We start from the raw sequence: 23,475 nt of genomic DNA on the forward strand, positions 1-23,475 counted from the left end.
CAAAATAGCCAAGGCAATCTCGAATAAGAACAAAATTGGAGTCCTCCCATTCCCAGATATGGTCCTTTAATGTACAACTTTTTAGTAATACCTTTTCGTAGACATGAGTCTTACAAATAGGACACACTTATATTTTGTTAACATGACGTTTTCTGAACTGTCTCTTATGGGATATTTCATCATTTGTATTTTTTACTCTAACTTCTATCATCTTTGTTTCTGGTTTATTTTATACCTCCTTTCCTCTCCCCTTTTAAAAAATTTGTTTTTAATTTTGTTGTAATGGAGAAATGCGTATACAAGTATATTCTCTTGTTCTTTTGAAGTTATATATCTTTTAATTATATAGTTAGTCTTACTGATGATTTTTTAAATGAAATTCAACACTTTATGTTGCCTTTTTGACCACCAAGAGGATGGGATTTATTTCAGAAGTGTGAGTAGTTTGGCTGGATGAGCTGGTCTCTGACGCACTAGCCTGACTGTCCCCAAAAGAAAAATATTTAGGGTATTTCTCCTGGGTGTCAGGAGGAGGGACCTAGTCTTGTGGGGGCAGGGCGGGGGGCAGCATGAGAGTCTAGTTTAGGTCTTCCTGTGCCAGCTGTACCTTCATTTAAATTTAAGACTTCTAGGCCTTTCCTGGGCATAGTTCCCAGAAACTCCCTGTGCTGCTGCTGCCCTGATCAGGTTTCTGGATCTGTTAATAATAGACAACAGTGGGGGAAGGGCCAGGATCATTATGGAAAAAGGAACAACCAAACCAGATGGACAGTTCCTGTTGCCTGGGGCTGTCTGCTCCCTTCCTGATCTGAAGAGCATCCTGCAATGGGCATGTCTTCTAAGCCCTCTTTAGAGCTATTTCAGCCTGTGAAGGTCTCCAAGTGCCTGCCCCAACATCAGAACATGTGATCTGGGAGCACTGTTTATGAGGGCACGGAAACAGAATACCTGGCAGGGCATGAACTCTCCCAGAAAAGCCAGGATGAATGAGAATACTCCTCACAAAACATCCAGAAGGGAAGGAGGTTGGGCTGCAATTAGGTGAAGCAAATAGTGACTCAGAAAGAGGCAAACCATATGTAATCCTGGAGTGCTGAAGAGGAGTGGGAAATGTGAAGGGGAAGCATGGAAAAATAAGGATGTGATGATGATACTGAGAAAGAAAAAAATGGGAGACTGAGACAAGCATGTGGGACATGGCCGTTATTAAGTAAAACCCCAAATCTGCCCGGTTTAAACAGTGATACCTCCCTCATCTGTCTGTTCCTCATGGCTCCCTCTTCTGCCTCCCCTCTCTGTGTGCTCCTCTTCATTTATCAAAACCTGCTCTCACTGAACTACGGTGAACACAGCCTAGGCATAAAATGTGAAAAACCAGGAAGGCTTCAGAAACTACCAACTGCAAAAATTTGAAACCCTCTTATTATAAAATATAGCACAGATATAGAAAACTACATAAAGAAAATGTATAGCTTAGTAAGTTATAAAGTGATGGACCCCCTTTTTAGCACCCAAAATTGGAAAGAGAACTTGGCCTACTATTCCGAAGCCAGCTCTGTGCCTTATCCCATCACAACTCCTTCCTCCTCTGAAAGTAACCTCCATCCTGACATTTATGGTAATCCCTTAGGAGGATTTTATTTTAATGAGACTAAAGTTTTAGCTAGAAATAATCACTAATGGTAGAATATTAAGCAGTTGAGGGAAGCCATTTTTTAGAGGCAGCCAGATCTCAGCACACCTAAAATCATGTCATTTCATACAGTTCACTCTGTGTCTGTGATTAAGACATGCCTCACTGGAAAAGGATCCCACGGAAGTCCCAGTACCAGACTGCCCTATGCCCTCAGCAGCTTACTGTCATCCACTGGTCCAGAAACAGCCATATCCTGCAGTCTTTCCAAAAGAGAACAGAAGCAGCTCCCAGCTCCCAGTGCTTGGGAGAGAGCAAGGAACTGGTTTCCTCGCTGCTGATTCGTGAGCCCAGGATATTGCCTAAGCTTACCTGGGCCTCAGTTTCTCACTGTGAAGTATGGGGTCATAACAAAGCCCTTCGCAATCCCCTCTTCTTCTCCTAAATGGGTTCTCTTTCCTCAATCTTGGTTTCTGCTTCAGCTGCCTATTCATTCACCCTTAGAAGAACCTCATTACCTTCCTTTCCCAGCTGCGTGTCTGCAGTCTTGTGCTCTTCTTTTTGCCCTTGATTCTTAACACACCATGAATATGCTTCATTTCTCTACACACCTTTATAAACACACATGTGTGTCCTTGCACATTGGAGGTGCTGAACAAATGCTCACAGAATGGATGAATGTAAAGGAATAGCAGTGAGTTCCTGTATACATGCCTTAAATATTTAGTGAGTGCCTAATATATACACTCACCTGTCCCTCTACGCTCTTAAGATTATTCCTCTCCTCCCTTTCTTTTGACCCTCTTCCTTTTCCATCTTATTCCCTTTTTTTCTTTCTTTCCCTGTGCCGCGGAGCTATACTGAGTGTCCTACAAGGCAGGATGCAGAGACACAGAAGCAAGCCTGCTGGTGGAAACAGACACCATGGCAAGGAGCCAGACGAAATAAGGGCAAAGACAGCTGTATAACATGCAGAATGAGAAGCCGTGATTCATGGAGCACGGCCACTCAGACACTCCTAGGATTTCATTTGGAGAGCTCTGGCCGGATTGGGGTCAGTAAGGGCTGACATCAAGCTGAACGGCAGCCAGGCTCCTCCTCCCTGGAGATGTGGTGCTCCAGTCCCTCCCCTTAATCCTTTTTTTACCCAGTCCACCCATGACTCCCTCGCTGACCAATGTTCTGGGCCTTTAAGAGTTGGGTGGGCTGGACTGAGGACAGAGCTCACACTTCTCCCCACCCAACCCCTTCCTCCTGGCTGTAACTCTGCCAGTCACAGCAGCAAACTGCAGTAGAAGAGGGGAGGAAACCAACCAGGGAGCGCAAGAGGAGCAAAGGAGAAAAGGAGCCGGCTGGGTTTCCTCATACCACAGGGGAGAGCATCGCAGAACTCAGACACAGGACTGCTATCCTGCACACGGTAAGGGCCTGGAGGCTCTGACCAGCTTCTGTTCCAAGCTCTGCTCTACCTTCCACACGCTTATCCTTCCTGATTAAATTGCATCCTGGATTCCTTTGCCGGAACAGGTCTACAAAGCTCTGACCTCATTTTTCTCTCTAGCTTATCTTGTTTGACTTACAGTTTTTGTCCTGGCTGGTGTCAGTCACTTCTTTAAGTAGTTGTGCTTTAGCATACATTCATTAACAGATTGTTGAGAATTACCAAATGAGGGTTGACCAAGACCTATGGGGAGTATAGAAACCCCTGGTAATAGAGGGAGAGTTATGAGACTTCCTCGGAAAGAGCCAGGGTTTGAGTTCTATACATCCTCATTCTTCGCCTGCTCAATGGACCAGCATAGTTGGTTGGCATACCCAAGTGCTGTGCTAGGAACAGCACTCACTTCTAGTCCTGTCTTTGCCATCAACCAGGTATGTGACTTTGGACCCCAACTTTCTGATCTGTGAAGAAAGGGAGTTTAGAGTTTCCTTGATTGCTTGTGTATCACGGGTGCTTGGTAAAAATAAATCTACCTGAGCCCCATTTTGACCTGGTATATTTAGGGTGGGGCCAAGGAATCTTTCTTTTAAGACACTCTCCAGGGAATCGTAATATAGCCAGGAACCTCTGGATTAGATGTGTTATAAAAGTCTTCAGCTCCAGCTGGTGTGGCTCTCTTGGTTGGAGCATTGTCCATACACCAAAAGGTTGCGGGTTCAATTCCTGGTCAGAGCACATACCTAGGTTGCAGATTCAGTTCCCAGTCAGGGCACATATGGGAGGCAACCAATCAATGTTTCTCTCTCACAGGGATGTTTCTCTTTTTCTTTCCCTTCCTCTCTCTCTAAAATTAATAAACGTATTTTTAAAAATTAAAAAAAAGACTCCCTGCCCTGGCTGGTGTGGCTGAGTGGATTGAGTGCTGGCCTGTGAACCAAAGGGTCACCGGTTCGATTCCCAGTCAGGACACATGCCTGGGTTGTGGGCTGGATCCCCAGTTGGGGGAGTGTGAGAGGCAACCACACACTGATGTTTCTCTCCCTCTCTCTTCCTCCTCCTCTCTAAAAATAAATAAAATCTTAAATAAATAAATAAAAGAGGTATGGTTCAATTGGTTGGGCATCATCCCACAAAACAAAAGGTCTAAAAATTTATTTTTAGAGAGGGAGGAAGGGAGGGAGAAAGAGAGGAAGAGAAGCATTGACTGGTTGCCTTTTGCACACGCCAACTGGGAACCTGGCCCACAACCCAGGTATGTGTCCTGACTGGGAATCAAACTGGCAACCTTTTGGTCCAAGGTTGGCTCTCAATCCACTGAGCCACACCAGCCAGGGCTAAATAAAATAAAATAAAATCTTCAAGCTCTAATATTCTCAGGGCTATGACCTATGACTGGAGTCTTTTTGTCCTCTTTATATGAACGAGGTCAGGCATAATCCTGCCGAGAACCAAAAGAGTAGACAAAATCATTCTCTTCCTTCCCGCTCCTCAGAGAGAACAGAGACACCCTGAATTTCACTGTAATGCCAGTGGCAATTCTGCAGAAGTGCATGTCCTGGTGACATAAGCCACCTGGAAGTTGAGGACCAAATCTTGCTCAGTAGCCCTGGCCATTTCCCACCTTATTTTGTCTCTGTTTTCTCATCTGTATTATAGGGGAAATTATCTGTATCCTCAAGGATCTCCACATGCGTGTCCACAAGTGAAGAGTTAAGACCCAGTCTCTCTTACTCTCAGCCTTCACCCTCTGCTCCCCGCCTCTTGCTCTTGCTCCCACTCACAGATCCTTTGAGTGTTCTCTCCTACTTGCACCTATATCAGCTGTGAGCAGCCTTCCCATTTTACCTTTAGACATCAGAGGAAACGCCAAGACCTAGAACACCTAGGTTCTAAGTTGCATTCTCTGGGCAGTTTGTTTAGTTAGTCTCCTAGGATACGGGGGAAAGTGAGGCTAAGCAGAGGGATGTACTACCCGACCAGTTTCAAAATCCTCACAGGGGCCAAGAACCAGAAAAAAGAGAGGAAGAAGTGATGGGGAGAGTGATGGGAAGAGAGCAAAGAGAGGCTGACAAGTGAGCAAATAGGGAAGGCAGAGAGGACAGGAAAGAGAAGAGTGAGTTGGGGAGAAAGGAAGAGGAATAGGTCAGACAGGACAGAGGAAGGAAAGGAAATGAGAAGAACGGAAAGAAAGGCTGCTTGTGGGGTATGGAGGAACAGGAAAAGAAGGAAGGGAGAGACACAAATTTGATAGCCCTTGTTGATTCTTAGCTCTGCTTTAACCTGCTTCCTAGAGGAAGCCCTTTCTAACGAGTCTTGGTGAGATTCTGAGCCGGTCATATGGAGACCTTGGTTCTTGTCCCAGTTCGGCCACTTAATTCATTAGGTGACTCTGGCAGTTCAGTTAATCTTTCTAGTTCACAGTCCCTTTCTCTACAAATGAAGGCCCACTCTGACATTCTGTAGCTCCTTGTGTTGAAATTGGCACTCTTATGGATGGCCACATGCACACGTCGCCTGGATAGATATTTCAAACAGTGATTCAGGAATGGGAGCAGGATTTGAACATGCCACGTTCTGGGGGTTGGAAGAGGTTGACAAAAAAGGATAAAATAATCTTCTAAGGCTGGTCTGAGAGGAGATAGGCTCCAAATAGGGGCATCCTGGTACTTGGGCTCTGTCTTCAGGCTTCCCATGGTTTACACTGTGGTATGGCTCCTGGACCCAGGTGTAAGGGAAGGTAATTCTGTCTTCTCCCAGGGCCAGGGCCAGGGCCCACCCCATCTCAGAATCCCTATGCCCCAGGCATGGGAACTGCAGTTCAGAGAAGAGATTAGGTAGAATATTGAGAGGGGGTTTAGACTTCAGCCCCAGGCTAACCCCACCCCCACCCACCCCAGAGTTTGAAGACCTGAGATACTTAAGGAGAACCTATTTGTTAACTTTCTACCTCAGTCTTCATATAGCTTTTGCAAGCCTCGGGTGCCAAACTGTGCATCTCTACCCAGAAAAGTAGAGATGCTTTCTGTCTCCCAGGAAGCACTCTGAGACTCTTCTTCCGTCCAGAGGTTGCTCACCCAGGCTCACATATTCAGTTTCAGCCAGCAAAACCTTTTCTGCTTGGAACCATTGCTGGGTGCTTTCTCTCTCTCTCAAGAGATGCCTCGAGTTCTCTTTCCCACTTAGGTACAGACTGATCACCAACCTTGCCCTCTCCCTCTGGCCACCTGCACGTTGCTACTCATTTAAAAAGCCTTCTCTATACCCTGCAGTCAGGGAAGCTGTGTTTTCAGTGACCTCTACCTTCTTCCCAAAGACTTAGTTACTCCCAGGTGACTTTATAGGCTCTTCCCACTAAAGAGACATAGGGTACTAATCTGCAGTGTGACCTCAGACAAGTCACATCACACTTCTAGACTTCCGCTTTTTCATTTGTAAAATCTAGCGAATTGAGCCACATTATGTTTTAGTGGAATGATTACCTCAGATGTTCACCAATGTCAACATTCTAAACTTATTAATTAAAAAGCACAACATTTCCATTCAAGTGTAGATCCTTCACTTAAACAAAAGCATAGAGGTTTATGTCTCATGGGATTTGCCAGTTTCAGAATAATTTGTTCAAGAATTGAGTATTTCTTTTTGGGGCAGAGCTAGAATCAAAGTGGCCACATATCAAATCTTCTAGTTCTTTCCAAGGGAAGTTAGTGGTTACGTACTAGGACAAATGAACCAGGTCCTAAAGTAGCATATATTGTAAAGGAGGTACTCTTTTGTTGTAGGTAGAAAAAACTTAAAAATGCAGTTCTGAGACTTTGTAATTTATATGGTCCATTAAAACTGTGAGAATAACTGTTATGACAGAGAGTATAAAATATGCTTTACCATGAGAAGGTAGAAGATGGCTTACTTAGATATGAATAACAGTAAGGGTTGTAAAAGAGACCAAAGAAACACTTTGGGGGCTGGATGATCTACATGGGAGCATGGAGAGGGCTCCCAGAATAGGAAAGCTAGGATGATTCCACCTGGAGAAGAGAAGACTGGGATGTAGATATTCCTGGTTCTGAAAGGACAGCCAGAAGATGGTGGTTCCTAATAATGAGGAGCTGAGCAGTGTGACACAAGGTTATCTTGTGGATTTTGGGGTATCGGGAAAGGGAAGAGCATTTGACAGAAAGCCCCGGTTTTGCCCTCTCTGGAGATGGCTGGGTGAAATGGCAGAGTTTCTGGAATCAGACATACTTGGCTTTAAATTCTGAACCCCCATATGATTCAAGGCAGGTTTCTTAGACTCTCTAAGCTTCACAGTCACCAAATACAAATCAGAAGTAAAAAGAGCCACAGGCTATATAGATGAAATGCCTGATGCATAGTGGGCAGTCAGGAAACATTGGTTTCCTTCTCTTCCTCCCTTGATCTGTTATTCTAAGACTGCCAAGGTTAACCCAAAGTCTTTTGCTCCTCCTTACTCCTTTAGGTGACTCTGGCGCCAGCTGGTGGAGCGGTGGGTGATGGCGTTCCTGCTGCAAGGCCGTGAGTAACCCTGCAGAAGAGGGTTTGGGGAGACAGCCCAGGGACAGGGAGGAGGCTGAACTTCTGTTCGAGAGCTTCTCCTGGGGCCTCCACCCCTCGGTCAGCTCTCCAGCTCCTGCTTCTCCTGGCCCAGGGCTGCCCATCAATGAGGACGTGCTGCTGATGCAGAAAGGCACAGTGATGCGCAAAGTGAGATCCAAAAGCTGGAAGAAGCTAAGATACTTCAAACTTCAGGAAGATGGCATGACAGTCTGGCATGCCCGGCAGGCTGGAGGCAGAGCCAAAGCCAGCTGTGAGTGACATGGATAGCTAGGGATGGGCATATGGGTGGATAGAATCCTGAGGAGCCCAGCAGCCTGAGAACAGAGGAGGACCAGGGTCCTGTGATGTGCCCTCGTGCTGCCCCACTTGTACCTATATCTGAGCCTATAAAATGGAAATTATAACACTACTTGCCTCTGAAGGCTCTTATTAAGATTAAATCAGTTACTGCATGTAAAGGGCTTAGAAGAGTCCTGGCACATAACAAGGTTCAATAAATCATAGGTTATATCTTGTTTGTTTGTTTTTTTTATTATTATTATAATAAAAGCATGATCTCAGGCATTCCACTGTCTAGATTAGAGCCCTGGCTCTGCCACTTTCTAGCTGAGTGGCTCTAGACAAATTATTTAAACTAAACTTCAGTTTCCTTATCTGTAAAATGGGGGTTAAACCATACCTGCCTAGTAGATGATAGGGACTCAATAAATTAATGTCTAAAGCATGGAACCTGAAACCAGATACATTTAATAAACGTTAGTCATTATGGTGAATATTTTAAAATATCATAAATGTGCATTCTATTTGGATAAACACTTCGTGATCCATCTAAAAATTTGACCACAGGACTCTAAGAAAGTCTGCTTTAGAGACATAATCAAAACTCACAATCCACAGCACCCCCAGCTGAGGAAAGGGGGTGGAAGAATTTCTATGGTTCCTTGATTTCTGGAAAGAGGAGGCCCTCCAAACCTAGAATGAGGGAATTGAAATTGGGCATTTCATGCTTCTACCCTGCAACTGTGCTTCCATTTGTCAGCCTCACCAGTCTTTCTGTGATCATCATGTACACTGGCTATGTAAGGAACCATCCCTTATTTAAGATGAGGACACAGAGGATTAAGGGGTTTTTTTGTTTGTTTGTTTTTTTACCTTTTTTATTGTTGTTCTATTACATTTGTCCCATTTTTCCCCCGTTGCTCGCCCCTGCCCTGCCCACACTCCCGCTCCCACAGTCAGTCCCCTTCCTGTTATCCATGTCCATGGGTCATTTACACATGTTCCTTGACTAGACCCTTCCCCTTGGTTTAAGTTATTTTGTCTGTGTCATCCTGCCAGCTGCCAGCTGGAAGCCAGGTCTTGTTATTCTCAGCGCAGGCCCCTTGCCATGCTGCCTGAGAACACAGCAGTGATTCATGTGGAATCTGAATCCCAGAGGTTTGCCTCTCCCTATACTAAGGCTTTTGGGGTTTCAGCCTGTGGAGGCTGGGGTTCCTTCTCTCTGTGGCTTCACAGTAAAGAAGGAAGTAATGGTCCTTGACTCTTAACCCCTGCAATTTGGTGAACTCTCTTGCTCAGTTCCCCCACCTGCTTCTTCCCTGGCAGTCTCAATCTCTGACGTGGAGACAGTGCGTAAGGGCCATGAGTCTGAGTTGTTGCGCAGCCTGGCAGAGGAGTTCCCCCTGGAGCAGGGCTTCACCGTTGTCTTCCACGGCCGCCGCTCCAACCTGGACCTGGTGGCCAACAGTGTTGAGGAGGCCCAGATCTGGATGCAGGGGCTCCAGCTATTGGTGGACTTTGTCACCAGCATGGACCAACAGGAGCGGCTGGATCAGTATCGGCAGAATGGAGTCAGTGTGGGGGCCGGGGGTCACTGAAGGAACAGATGCTGCAGGGCTAGGAGCAGTTGATAGGGAGGACAGGGTTAGGGAGGCCCAACAGCCCAGATGGGGTGGGTAGGGGTAGCTCAGGCTGATGTGAGACTGAGAATGCTGAAGGAGTCAAGGTTTAAGATGGCAAAGGCATGGCCAGGTAGAGTTTGGGCATGAATCAGGCCCCATAGGATTGGGGGAAGCGACAGCAAGAGGCCAAGGACCAAACAAGGTGCTGATCCTGAGAGCTGAACAGAAGATCCCAGTGGCATTAACTACCACAGAGGTGGGAAGCAACCCCTTAGGGGGCTTAGTAGTGTCGACCCACTTCAAGTTTACTAGGTTGTATTCACCTCCTACATCAGTTCATTTGTTCATTCATTCATTTACCATCTATTAAGCAGAATGTATCGGTCACCATGCCATATTAATGGGACTCAGATGTTGTTTTTGTCAATGGAGAGGATGGACTTGTGTAAATAATCTAAGTACCATGGAACTGTTATAATACTTAGATTATTTGAGGATGTTCAAAGGAAGGAGAAATATTTAATTCTAGCTGAGAGGGTTCTGAGAAAGCTTTAGGGAGCAAGTAGTATTTTAGCTGAGCCTTGAAAATGATAGAATTTAAACATAGAGAAGGAGAAAAAAGTACCCCTGCCTGAAGGAACCGCATGAGTAAAGGTCCAGAGATAGGAAATTGAAGAGTTGAAAAGCTGGGACATCAGAGAGCAGGGAGTTGGGGGTTTGGCTAAAGTATAAGAAGGACAGAGATATGTTGAGAAGACTGGATTGGGGCCAGATCATGGGAGCATAGGAGATTTTAACTGCTAGGTTAAGGAACTTCGGCTTTACAGGTGACAGAGAGATCCCTGCAGGCACCTGAGGCATGTGGGAATAAGATAGATAGTTACTCTGGGGAGATTATTCTGGAAGCTAATGTGGAAAATTAATTGATGTGGAGGATAGACCAGCAGAAAAGACAGGGAGAGATGTCAATGGGTGAGCATGCACATGCATCTACACACAGACACACCCACAGTGCTTTTGCCTTGACTCAGACCTGGGTGGCTGAGTGACTGGTTCCAGCGCGGAGACAAGAACCAGGACGGTCGGATGAGTTTCCAAGAAGTCCAGAGGTTACTACACCTGATGAATGTGGAAATGGAACCAGAATATGCCTTTCAGCTCTTCCAGGTGAGTCTTCTGGGGAAGGATTTGCAGAAGCCAGCCAACGCCACATCCTCACTTGGCCAGAAGTACTCTGACCCTATCCAACAACACTCATTTATTGAACTTCTACTATATGCCTGAGCACTATGCCAGGCTCAACAGGAATTGTAGACCATGGTTTTTCCTTTTCATTCTTGTTCAAAAGATGATTTATAACCTTACAAAAGGCAAATAAAAATATGTTATTACATCAGACCTCAAGGACATGTCTGTCCATGGCCAGAATTCCACAGGTACCTGGTACAACGGAAAACTACCTGGAATGTGAATAAATAGGAGGAGAAATATTTTGACCTTTGGGTCATTTCAACTGTTTCTAGTCAAAAAGTTTCTCTAGTATAAATGCCGTGGCTGAAATTTGGCTTTTTATTTACTGGAGTGGCTTCTTCTATGAATACTAAATATCAAGTGTTCTATGGAAGCATGTTTGGATCTATCTGTCAGTAAGACTGTTCTTACAAGTCAAGGCCATAAGATTTTCTGTTAAAGGGTCTATCTACTCTCCTCTAACCCCTCTTGCAGGCAGCAGACACATCCCAATCTGACACCCTGGAGGGAGAAGAATTTATAGAGTTCTATAAGGCATTGACTAAACGTGTGGAGGTGCAGGAACTGTTTGAAAACTTTTCGGCTGATGGGCAGAAGCTGACCCTGCTGGAATTTGCAGATTTCCTCCGAGAGGAGCAGAAAGAAGGAGATCGTGCTTCTGACCTTGCTCTGGAAATCATTGACCGTTATGAGCCTTCAGATAGTGGTAAGGGGACCACAGCAGAGAGGCACCAGACATGGGAGCAGGAATGGCGACCATGACTAGAAAAATCCAGGACCAGCAGCCTTCTGCCTAACCCAAGGAAGGCTGAGTCCATCCCTACCCTGGTCCCCTGCCCAATCATCTTCATCTCATTCCAGCACTCCTTTGGAAGGAGAGCACCCATTTCTTGCCTAGATAAGACAGGCGTCTCCCCTGTAATGCTAGGACTGTCTCTCAGGAGGAAGAACATTCCATAAGACCTCTTTTCTCCTCCATGTTCATGTTGCACATCCTTCACTTGGAGAAAGTTCTTCCTGATCTCAGCCTTTGGCCTCAGTGGAAACAAAATCTTTTGTCCTCTTCTCCTCTAGTGCACGTATGACTCCTTTTTCTGCTAGTTCCCTTCTCGTTTCCTGTTTGCTATCTCTTTAAATGCTGGCTCTCTGCCCTTTTCTGGGCCTTCTCCAGATTTACCAGATTGTTCTTGAAGTCTTGAAGCCCCTGAAAGCCCTAGGAAGCTAGTCGGCCCCTGGCTGAGGGGGCTGATGATGAAGCCAATCATTCAGCTTTTAACAAACACAGCTAAAATATATGCCATCTCTGCACGCATACCTTTTTCCTTGTCCCTTTAGTAGACATCTTTCTGCTTTCCATTACCCCTTCAGAATGTGAGGAATTTACATTAATAATAAATAATTTACAAGGTACTTTCCCATGCTTTACTTCATTTAGTCCTCACTAAAACCTTGTAAAGCTTTCTGCTCTCTGTTACCTTCAGAATGTGAGGAATTTACATTAATAATAAATAATTTACAAGGCGCTTTCACATGCCTTATTTCATTTAGTCCTCACTAAAACCTTGCAAATCAAGATTGGGCCTTTGTTAAAGGATACATAATGTGCCAATATCTCCACATGCCCTTTCTCTTCTAATTTTTCCCATGACCAATTGAAGTAGATTCTGTAATTAAGCCACTTGTGCAGAAGAGGAAAACTGAAGTTTAGAATAATTAAACGAACTGCTCAAAGCCAAAAGCTAATGAGAGGAGGAATGGGAATTCAAACCCAGGTCATCTGATTCTGGGTGCCTCTCCTGAGAATGAGTGTTAGAGATGAGATGAATGAGAGCGGGACAAGTGACCCAGGTTTCCTAAGTCTCAATTCCTACTTCTGTTTTTAATTAATAATTTAAAAAAATATTTATTTATTTTTAGAGAGTAGGGGTGGGGAGAAAGAGAGGGAGAGAAACATCTGAACTGGCAACCTTTTGGTCTGCAGGCTGGTACTCAATCCACTGAGCCACACCAGCCAGGGCTCAATTCCTGCTTCTTTCATTCATTTATTCACTGACTGCTTCAGCTAGTGATTACTGAGTACCTAAATGTGCCAGGAGCTATTCTAGGCACTAGAGATACAGTAGTAGGTCAGACAAGGACAATGTAGTCATGGAACTTAGAGTCAAACGAAGTGTTGAGATCAGTGATTCAGATTCATGTGGGTGCTCAGAGAAGAAGAGGGACTGAAAGCAATCATTTCAGAAAACTACATAGAAGGGCGTCACAGGGTTAAGAAATAGGATCTTCCTGCGAGCCAAGTGTCGCTGGTTCGATTCCCAGTCAGGGCACATGACTAGGTTGCACATCAGGTCCCCAATTTGGGGCACGAGTGAGAGGCAACCACACAGTGATGTTTCTCTCCCTCTCTTTCTCCTTTCCCCTCTCTCTAAATAAAACAAACAAACAAACAAATACATTATTAAAAAATATATATAAAAAATAAAAATTAAAAAAAAGAAATAGGATCTTCTATCCCTAGTGCAGGACCCAGTATACATCAGTTACATTTATTCTACCTTTCCCTTGCACTTGGCTCTCAGATACTGTGCTCTGCCTGCAGGTAGTATCAGTCAAGAGACCTAGGCTCAAGTCCCCATTCTGCTTCTTACTGAGTACCTTGGGCAAATCACTTAATCTGAGACTCAGTTTTCTCATTTGTAAAATAATTGGTGATCAAATGAAATAATGCATATGAAAGTGTCTGACAACTGTTGACTTAACCTAGTGATCTGGTGTATTACTGTAAAGAATGAAACTTCCTGCCATTCTCCACCATCTCCAGTTCTCCTCAAATGTGGAACAAGGAAGGTGGGTGTGAGAGTCTAATTGTTTTGCCTCTCAAAGAAGCCCCGCTGCAGCAATGTTACCCTCAGTGAGACTGCACAGCCCAGTGGTGTAGGGTGTGACTCTGACACGCGGTTGCCTGGGTTCAAATCCCTACACTCACTGGTTATGTGGCCTAAGATAAGTTACCTAACCTCTCCAGGCAGATTATATCACATCTACCTCATTGTGCTGGTGAGAGCATAAGAGAGGTGTTGCATGTAATACCCTTGGCATAGAGCAAGTGCTCAATACCTGTTAGTCATCGTTGTTAATATATGACGCCTGTGCTGAAATGGGTGAGGACTATGGAAGGAGTGACAGCACTCTGCCCTTGAAGAAAGTGTAGTCCAAAGCAGTGTTGGACAAACATTCCTCAAAACACCATATGAAAATTGACAATAGGAAGAAACCCTCAGATCATAGTTGACAGCAGCTATACAGGCCAGGGAATAAAACAAAGGTACCTCAGTCATGTTGTTAACAAGTCTTTGACTTTGATTCTCTCTGAGCCTCAGTTTCCCTATCTATAAAATTACCCCTTCGGACTGAATACTGTCCATTATGGTAGCCATGATCTCCATACGACTGTTTAAATTTAACTGCACTAAAATCACAATTTAAAATTCAGAGCCTCAGTCACACAGCTGCATTTTAAGTGCTCTGTAGCTTTATGTGCCCAGAGGCTACCACATTGGACAGTGTAGAACAGAACATGTTCATCATTGTAGAAAGTTCTATTGGACAGCACCAGACTAGGATGATTGTAATGATTCCCCTTGTAGCTTTAACACTCTCTGAGGGTGGGGATGATTGAAATGATGGACACTGAGAGGGGGCAAGTTTGGGATCTGGAGACTGGGAATAGACACCATCTGACAGGCAGCAGCCGGGAGAGGGGTGGGGTGGACTGGCTCTAGGCATGCTGGGGGGCTCCCATTCAGAGTTCTCTCATTCTAGTGTCCCCCTACTCCACACCCTAGGCAAGCTGCGGCATGTGCTGAGCATGGATGGCTTCCTCAGCTACCTCTGCTCGAAGGACGGAGACATCTTCAACCCATCCTGCCTCCCTGTATACCAGGATATGACTCAGCCCCTGAGCCACTACTACATCAACTCCTCTCACAACACCTACCTGGTGGGGGACCAGATTTGTGGCCAGAGCAGCATCGAGGGATATATACGGTGCGGTGGGGAGGAGAGGTCGAGCTCATGAGAAGGGAACATCTGTGGGAAACTGAGGGCACTGTCGGTGGATAACAGGAATTGAAAAGATGTTGTGGGGGGTGGGTTTTGGGACTGAGGATCCCTGGACACCCGAGAGACCTTGAGGAGATCATGAGAACTGGTGGGAGAGTGGCGCTAAACCCTCCAGGTAAATGGAGCTTCTCCCTCTGCCCTAGGCTGTGAAACTCTCTTGGAACTCAGAGGTCCTGACACATTTATTTTAAGTAAATAAATAAACTATGTTAAATGGGAGACAGTAGAGCATAGGAGTTAAAAACATAGGTTCTGGAGTCAGATCATTTGAGGTCAAATCCTAGCTCCCTCACTTGGTACGCTGGAGCCAAGTACTTAACCTCTCTATACCTCATTTTCCGCATTTGGGAAATAGGGATGGTAACTGTTCTGTCTGGGTTGTTGTGAGGATTCAAAGAGATCATCTATGTGTCGATAGCTAGCAAATAGTACCTGCTTTTACTGTGATAAATCATGGATTCGATTGAATAGTCAAGATATCTTTGCAGTTGCTACTGACCTAATAGCTTCAGGGGATACAAAGATGAATGGGACATACTTTGTCTGCCCTAGAAAATCTAGTAGAGAAAATAAATTTACCGAGTATTCGACTACTCAGGTGTTGTATAATGAAATACAACCAGAACACCAGAAGCATCATGAGGCAGTATGGGATGGCCTGCTAAGGGAAGGTGTGACTTGGGTTGGGGGTGATGATGGTGTTGGAGATGAGTGTGAGCTCAGCAGAGTCCCAGTGGACAGAGAATGATCCATGGAGATGTAGCTTGAAGGGATCTTGACATGTAAGTGCCTGTGAGCATTGTTCTATCCACAGTGGGGAGAGGGGCCCAAGGTAGAAGATCAGATCCTGACCCCTTCTGTCCCTGGGGGCTTGGGGTTCTTTCAGTGCCCTGAAGCGGGGGTGCCGCTGTGTGGAGGTGGATATATGGGATGGACCTAGTGGGGAACCTGTTGTTTACCACGGACACACCCTGACCTCCCGTATCCTGTTCAAAGAAGTCGTGACTGTTGTAGCACAGTATGCCTTCCAGGTAGGGGCCCCAGGATGGGAATGCTGGTGAGGCAAGAGGATCTGAGGAAAGAGTGGCTGGCTCTGGGGAGAATAGGGGGACCAAGGGAAGTCACATCAAATGGAATATAGATAAAAGAGATTTTAAACCATGAAACATCAGACAAAGTTAAGGGATTATTGTGTTACCTGTGTTACTAGTAATTCGTTGTCATAGAGGTAATCGCTAGAGATTAGTAACTATTACTTCTAACAACTCTATCCCCTATCTGAGAGAGGGAAGCTAAGGAAACAGACACAGAAGTGGGTAAGGCTGGGGGATGATAGGAATCTGGAGACGAAAGCCTGAGAATGTAGCATGAACATGTAACCAGGGCTAAGGCCTGGCCTTCCCACTCTGAGCCTGAAAACTCAAAGGCCCCTGCACTGGACCTGGCACTTGTTTTTGGATCCCAAGAGTGACTTTTAGATGTGAGGTGGGCTCCAGATCCAGCAAGACCTCCCTGAGGCCTGGAATGGGGTCAGAAGAATTTAGCAATCAGGGTACTCAGTTGAGTGAGTAACTAGGTGGGCCTGGAGAAGCAAGGAGGTTACAGGGTTTAGAACTCTGGCTCTAGTATCTCCTTCCCTTCCCATCAGACCTCAGACTATCCAGTCATCTTGTCCCTGGAGAACCACTGCAGCTGGGAGCAGCAGGAGATCACAGCACGCCATCTGACCGAGATCCTGGGGGAACAGCTGCTCAGTACCACCTTGGATGGACTGCTGCCCACTCAGCTGCCCTCGCCTGAGGTAGGGACCCTCCTTCCCCAGCCCAGGCTCCTCAGTGGCTTCCATTTCCCCCCACCTTGGCTCCTTCCATTTTGTTCCCTTCTTCTCACCCTTAGATAGACCACCTTGCCCTTTATATCCTCAGGGAGAACTTTAATTTTAAAAAATCTAAGTGAACACACACTTTATAGTTCTCTAAATTTTAAATCATGATTTACTTTACATTTAGTTTTCAATGGAAGTATCTTTATTTTTTTCCTGATAGTTTGTACTTGTAGACTAAACCAACAATGTAGAGAAATGGGAATCTCCCCACCATAATCTCAACCTTTGCCAATAAGTGCTGTCAATAGATTTTAAATGCTTGTACAAATATATATGTGTATATACAGCAGTCCCTCGCTATATCGCGGTTCACTTATTGCAGCCTCACTGTATCACAGGATTTTAAAAAATATTATATTTAATTATTTATCGCGGATTTTTCGCTATATCACGGGATTTTGCGGTACTGTATACGTATGTTGTTAAAGTTACGTAGGTTTAAGGGTGTAGAATAAATGTAAGGTTCCTACTCCGCGGGGCGTCTGGAATGTAATACCTGTGATAAGTGAGGGAATGCTGTATATTCACATGTTAAAAACTGAATGATAATATGTCAACTGTAAAAAAAGTGAATGGGATTATCCTCTATTGCCCTTTTATCACATATAATATATATCATGGATGTCTTTTCATGCATCATTTTTCCCTTTTTAACATTTTATGTTATGGACCATAATTTATTCAATCAGTAGATAGTAAATGTAGCCAGTAAATGGTGAATATTCAGGTTGTTTATAATTTTTCACTTGTACACACAAATTTGCCCATTTACTCTCTCTTTCTTTGAGATGGATTCCTAGAAGCAAAATTGCTGGGTTGAAGAGTTTGCATGTTGACATTTTGGTTGTTATTGCCAAGTTGCCCTCTGGAAAAAATACTAGATTGCAGTCCAACAAACAGTATAAGTATAACTCCAGTAGTGAGACAATTCATAATGGCAAAGGTGAAAAAAAAGTTAAGAAAGGTCTGTTTTCTTCTTTTGACTTAACTGATAATATTATTTACCCACTTCGATGGTTTAAAATTTTTATTGATATATGATAATTTTTAAAATGTTAAAGATACCAATGCTCTGGAAAATTTTTTGAGAAAAGAACCTCTGAGACACCACAGTGCATGAAACAGTCAACCTTATTCCAAAATGGAAATGGTTTCCTGGATGGGTTTTCATACCCCTCACTTCTTTTCCAGCTGTTTGGCCCTACTCATTGTCTTAGGGCAATCCTGGTTGGAATATCCTTTTCAAGGCCTCAGGGGCTTTTCAATGTCTCAGGGACATTGAGAGTAATTTGATAATAGTCAAGTACTGCTTCCTGATGTCTTTTGTTTAAGATAATGCCAAATAGAACTTTGAATGAACTGAGTCAGAAGATGTGCAGTGAAGACATGGCTCTGACACTAATATTTCCATCTCAAACAAGTGACTGGTCTCTTTGTTTTTTCACCTGTAAAAGAAAACTGCCCATCTGAAAACCCAAATTCATGCTGGCGTTGTAGGACTCACAAAGGTAGAGAAAGATCTATTTTCTTCTAATATCCTTTAAAAAAAAAATCTTCAGCTGAGGATATATATATATATGTGTGTGTGTGTGTGTCTGTGTATATATATATATATATATATATATATATATATATATATATATATTCATTGATTTCAGAAAGAGGAAGGGAGAGAGAGAGAGACATTAATCAGTTGCTTCTCTTACCTGCCCCAACCAGGACCAAACCCACAACCTGCATATATGTCCTGCCAGAGCATGGAACCTGCAAACTTTCAATGCGTTGGATGATGCCCCAACCAAATGAGCCACTCAGCCAGGGCAATTTTCTTCTAATATTCTTTATATTCACATGTAAATCTCGAATATATAAGGAATCCTTTTGTGTCATATGTGAGGTAGGGGTCCCCATTTCTTTGTTTCCATATGGCTAGAGATGTTACAGGTTTGCGTAACAATACAAAATCCCTACTGTATGTATCCAGCAGCCTTCCTGTGGAAGTTTCTGACCACTCACTCACTTCTGTTGCCTTTGAGGTGGCAACAGAAGTGAGAATAACAGGACCTGCATGATCCTCATGAGGGTCCCAGAGAAGCCAGGTAGCCAGGCCCCTTCATTTTTGTCCCCTAGGAGCTTCGGAAGAAGATTCTGGTGAAGGGGAAGAAGTTACAGACGCTTGAGGAGGATCTTGAAAAAGAGGAAGAGGAGGAAGTGCTAGAAACTGAACTAGAGGAGGAGCAGGAGGCTGAGCTGGAGCTGGAGTCCCAGTTTGAGCCTGAGACCCAGGAGCTGAGCCCTCGCAGTAAAGACAAAAAGGAGAAGGTAGGCCAGGAGAGTGGTCTTTGCTCTGGCATTTGGTCAGACTTTATCACAAGCTGAGAGCTCGCGTGTGAAGAGACTAGAGCCAGGCAGGGCAGAAGGCCAAGGAGCAAAGTGCCCCTTGCCCCCAGTGAAAGAGGCATAAGAATGCGTGCAGTGGCTTTCCAGCTTCTTTGGGCCATAAAATCTTTTTTAATGAAATCTTTTCTGGAACCTCAGTATATAAAATAGATAAATGCAGAGCCATTCTAGTTGACTCGCCCATGTGGCTCTATCATGAGTCTCCCAGGTGACTCCTGAGACATCTTTGTACTACTTCTCAGCCTCCTTAAAGGCAAGTTTGAAGATGACAGATGGGTGTGTGTGCGGGTGTGTGTGTGTGTGTGTGTGTGTGTGCATGCGCACACATTATTATATTGGGTAAATAGAGCTTATTGGAGTGACCTCAGCTAAAGTGGGCTTAGTTAAGAGAAAGCTTCTTGAAAAAGGTGAGTCTGAGGTGGGGCCAAAAGTAGCCAAAGAGGAGGAGAAGATAGGGAAGGTAAAGACTCTGACAAGGTTGTGCCTGAGTGGCTTAGCACCCTGTGGGGAAGGGGTGCCATTTGTGGGACCAGCAAGATCCTGGTTTGAAGTCTGCATTTCTCTCTCATGTGCACTTGCTTGGCTCAGCTGACTTCTAGCTTATACTGCTCTCTCTGGGGCTATGGTATTTCACCTGCTGCCATGTCCAGGGATAGAAATGGGAATTCAGGAGACAAATCTAAAGCTATTACCCTGGGACCCTTGCATCCTCCCAGGTGTGACTTCCATGACCACTTGCATACCTTGACATACCTGTACATTTTGACCAAAAATAATTTTAAAAGAAGAAAGGCAGGGAGGATGACATCTCTCTGTTTAAAAATAATAATGTTTAAAACATGTTATCCAGAAAGTAATATAGAACAGACTCTTCAGGTCTCGAGGCTGAAACTGTTCCCATCAGTATTTGAAGATAGCCTTTATTCCCACTCCTATCCCCAGGTTGTGATGTGCCCGCTGTTTTGTTCGCCTATCTGTTGTCAGATTACGGTCCAGGCTCCTCTTCCCAAGCCTGGGCTCCCTCTCTTTCCCAAGCAGGTGAGGCAGGAGGGAGAATGCAGCGGGGAGGCAGTGGGCAGAGGTTTAGGTTTGGTGGGGAAGTTTAGATCTTGGCCATTGGCTTCTTTCCTCTCAGATTGCTGATGATTCAATTCCGTCTTCCTCTTTCTCCTTTTCCAGAAACCGAAGCCCATCTTGTGTCCATCCCTCTCTGCCCTGGTTGTCTACACAAAGACTGTCCCATTCTACAGCTTCACTCATTCAAAGGAGCACTACCGCTTCTATGAGCTATCGTCTTTCTCTGAAACCAAGGCCAGGAGTCTCATCAAGGAGGCTGGTCAGGACCAAAAGGGAGGGGCAGAGAAGAAATGGGATTGGTAGAATCAGGTCTGATGGGCAAGCAGATGAGTTCCAAGAAAGAATTCAAGGGAGTTAAGGAGGGATCAGGGAGCTAAGACATTCCTCAGAGCAGGCATGGGAACAGGAGTTATAAATAGTGGGCTCAAAGCTCTAGGGAGAAGCTGGGGGCGGGGGGGGGGGATGCTGGAGAGGAGAGTGAAATTGGTGGGAGGGACCTTGGGACCAGGAAAGGGGAGCACCCATCCCACTTCTATCTCTCTGTCTATGCCTTTTTTACAGGCAATGAGTTTGTGCAGCATAACACCTGGCAGTTAAGCCGCGTGTATCCCAGTGGTCTGAGGACAGATTCATCCAACTACAACCCCCAGGAGTTCTGGAATGCGGGCTGCCAGATGGGTGAGGGGGCAGTAGGGACAGGGAAGAGAAAGTGGAAGAGCAACAAGTGGGCAATAAGTTTCTGGGTGTAGGGAACTCTTGGAGCATTCCCATTGGGCCAGGAAATGCTCCAAGCTGAGAAAGCTATCTATGGAGGGACTCCCAGCAGGCCCTTGTATACCCAATATATCTTTTTAACTCCCCAAAAGAGAGGCCAGATGGCCCCCAAGGTAAATCTTTCCCCTCTCTTCTTCTGGGGCCCTCAGTGGCTATGAATGTGCAGACTGCGGGGCTTGAGATGGACATCTGTGATGGGCTCTTCCGCCAGAATGGTGGCTGTGGCTACGTGCTGAAGCCAGACTTCCTACGTGATACCCAGAGTTCCTTCCACCCTGGGAGGCCCATCAGCCCTTTCAAAACCCAGACCCTTCTAATCCAGGTATAAGGGAAAGCAAAACTGTTGGGAAGAAACTTGGGACAGTTGGGATAGAAGCAGGGGGAAGAGGTGGCTAGACCTGCCAAGTTCCTTGGGAGAGGCAGGTTAGCTTGATTGTTAACAGCATGGACTTCAGAGTCTATTGCCTAGGTTCAAACCCACTTACTAGCTGTGAAATGCTGGCCAAGTTCCTTAACCTTAATGTCCTCACTTGCAAAATGGGGATCCTACTACTACCTACCTCACAGGGTTGTTGTGACTAGTTAAAATGAAGTGCTTACAACAATGCCCAGTGCACAGTAAACGCTACAGAAGGGGTTGCTGTCATCAACGCACCTTTTGAATCTTGTTAAACTTCTGTCTGAATGCATTTAAAATTGCATAGATTACTAGAAGAAAAAGCTATTAATCATGGAGGATTGGTTTTGCAAACCCAAAGCTACAGAGCAAGGTCCAGCATTTCTGCCTTCCCTTATCTTTCCCTCTTTCCCTGGGGTGTGAGCTGGAGTGGGGCTGGGCTGAGCAGGAACTGTTGCAGGTGATCAGTGGTCAGCAACTCCCCAAAGAGGACAAGACCAAAGAGGGGTCCATTGTGGATCCACTGGTGAGAGTGGAGATCTTTGGCATTCGCCCAGACACAACCTGGCAGGAGACCAGTCATGTGGAGAACAACGGTGAGACTGGGCAGTGCTGGGGGGAGGTGGAGGAGCATGACTTGCTTTCTACCATCCTGCCCTCCATTCAGTATAGTCTATGTCACCACCCTCCCTCCCGCAACCTCCATGGGAGGCAGTGTGGAACAGGACAAGGACTAAGGGCTAGGATGTCTTCAGTCTGAATCCTGGCCCAGTGACCTAGCTGAGGCTCAGTTTCCTCACCTGATTGTTATGAAAATTAAGCAAGAGCACACAGGGAAAGTAACTCAGGATGGGTCTTAAAAAAAAAAAAAAATCAACATCTGTTCCTTCATTCCCTCTCTTCCATCCCAGGTTTTAATCCGTACTGGGGGCAAACACTATGCTTTCGGATGCTGGTGCCTGAGCTGGCTCTGCTGCGTTTTGTGGTAAAGGATTACAGCTGGAAATTGCGAAATGACTTTGTCGGGCAGTACACCCTGCCTTGGACCTGCATGCAACAAGGTGAGCCTGTCTTTCCACCCCTGGACAAACCCCCTAACTCCGCCTGCCTGCCTAACACTGTCCTCCCATGCCTTCCCAGGTTACCGCCATATACACCTGCTCTCCAAAGATGGCACCAGCCTTCACCCAGCTTCCATCTTCGTGCACATCCGCATGCTGGAAGGGCTGAACGAGGTTGAATCCTAAGGTGGGCACTTCACGGGAAGTGTGGGTGCATTTGCTTTAGATGGTAAGAAAAATCTGGACGGATGCTCCAGAAAGCAGAGGTGGTGAAAACCAAGCACTGGGCTGTACATTCCTAGGCACAAAATTACATCACCATTCCTATGAAGCAAACTTAGGACCTGATGTTTCACCTTTCTCTTCCCTTTCTTCGTTTTTACAAAACTTTTGGTATCTTTCCTGCCCTTCCTCTCAGCATACTCTACATTGGAGTTCCTTCCTTCCTCTTGTTGTAGGCTTAGTTCCATACCCAGACCTAGGATTAATCTCTTTATTAACTCTGGCTCAAAGGCAGATCACAACTACAAATCCAGAAGGGTTTGGGGCAGAGAAATACAAGAGGTATTATCCCCTCCTCCACAACTTCCTCAAAGTCCAGAATCAAGGAAAGGATAAACCAAGCCTCAAGCCTCCCCAGGCAAAGGCTGGGGAAAGAGACCTGATCCCAAGACTGTACTGTGGCTCTCAACAGAACACTGCACGGCCCTCAGAGTCCACACTGGACTGCTCCTCCTAGCCCCACCAGTATGAATAGAGCTGCTCTCCCCAATTTGGCTTGAGTATGGTTTGTCATTGTTGGGCAAGAAGGGTAAGAATGAGGGTTGGGGGAGATTTGGATAGACAGGTGGGACAGGGAAAAGGCAGAAAAACAAGTTTCCAGGGATCCCTCCACATGTGCAACTTAGGAATGGTTCAGAAGTATGGTTTCTAGGGGTCAGGGGAAAAGGAACAGAGA

At 45.4% G+C, this 23,475-nt stretch overlaps 1 protein-coding gene across 2 annotated transcripts; it reads left to right on the forward strand.

The window, feature by feature from the left end:
- The first annotated feature begins 2,500 nt into the window (after nt 1-2,500).
- PLCD4 (phospholipase C delta 4) lies at nt 2,501-23,289 on the forward strand. Of its 2 annotated transcripts, XM_090283981.1 has the most exons (16): nt 2,501-3,053; nt 7,552-7,607; nt 7,741-7,899; nt 9,255-9,483; nt 10,582-10,717; nt 11,276-11,507; nt 14,647-14,848; nt 15,810-15,954; nt 16,572-16,724; nt 18,939-19,130; nt 20,388-20,544; nt 20,847-20,963; nt 21,209-21,381; nt 21,917-22,052; nt 22,368-22,517; nt 22,597-23,289. In XM_090283981.1, the coding sequence occupies exons 2-16, from the start codon at nt 7,586-7,588 to the stop codon at nt 22,701-22,703; spliced, it is 2,310 nt and encodes a 769-aa protein (XP_090140107.1). In that variant the 5' UTR covers nt 2,501-3,053; nt 7,552-7,585; the 3' UTR covers nt 22,704-23,289. The 2 variants fall into 2 exon arrangements, with proteins under 2 accessions (XP_090140107.1, XP_090140115.1); XM_090283989.1 differs by lacking the exons at nt 2,501-3,053; nt 7,552-7,607 and having other exon boundaries at nt 7,789-7,899; nt 9,255-9,499.
- Nucleotides 23,290-23,475: the final 186 nt, after the last annotated feature.

This window comes from Furipterus horrens, unplaced genomic scaffold, assembly GCF_987537825.1.
Source record: "Furipterus horrens unplaced genomic scaffold, mFurHor1.1.pri manual_scaffold_1, whole genome shotgun sequence".
NCBI lineage: Eukaryota > Metazoa > Chordata > Mammalia > Chiroptera > Furipteridae > Furipterus > Furipterus horrens.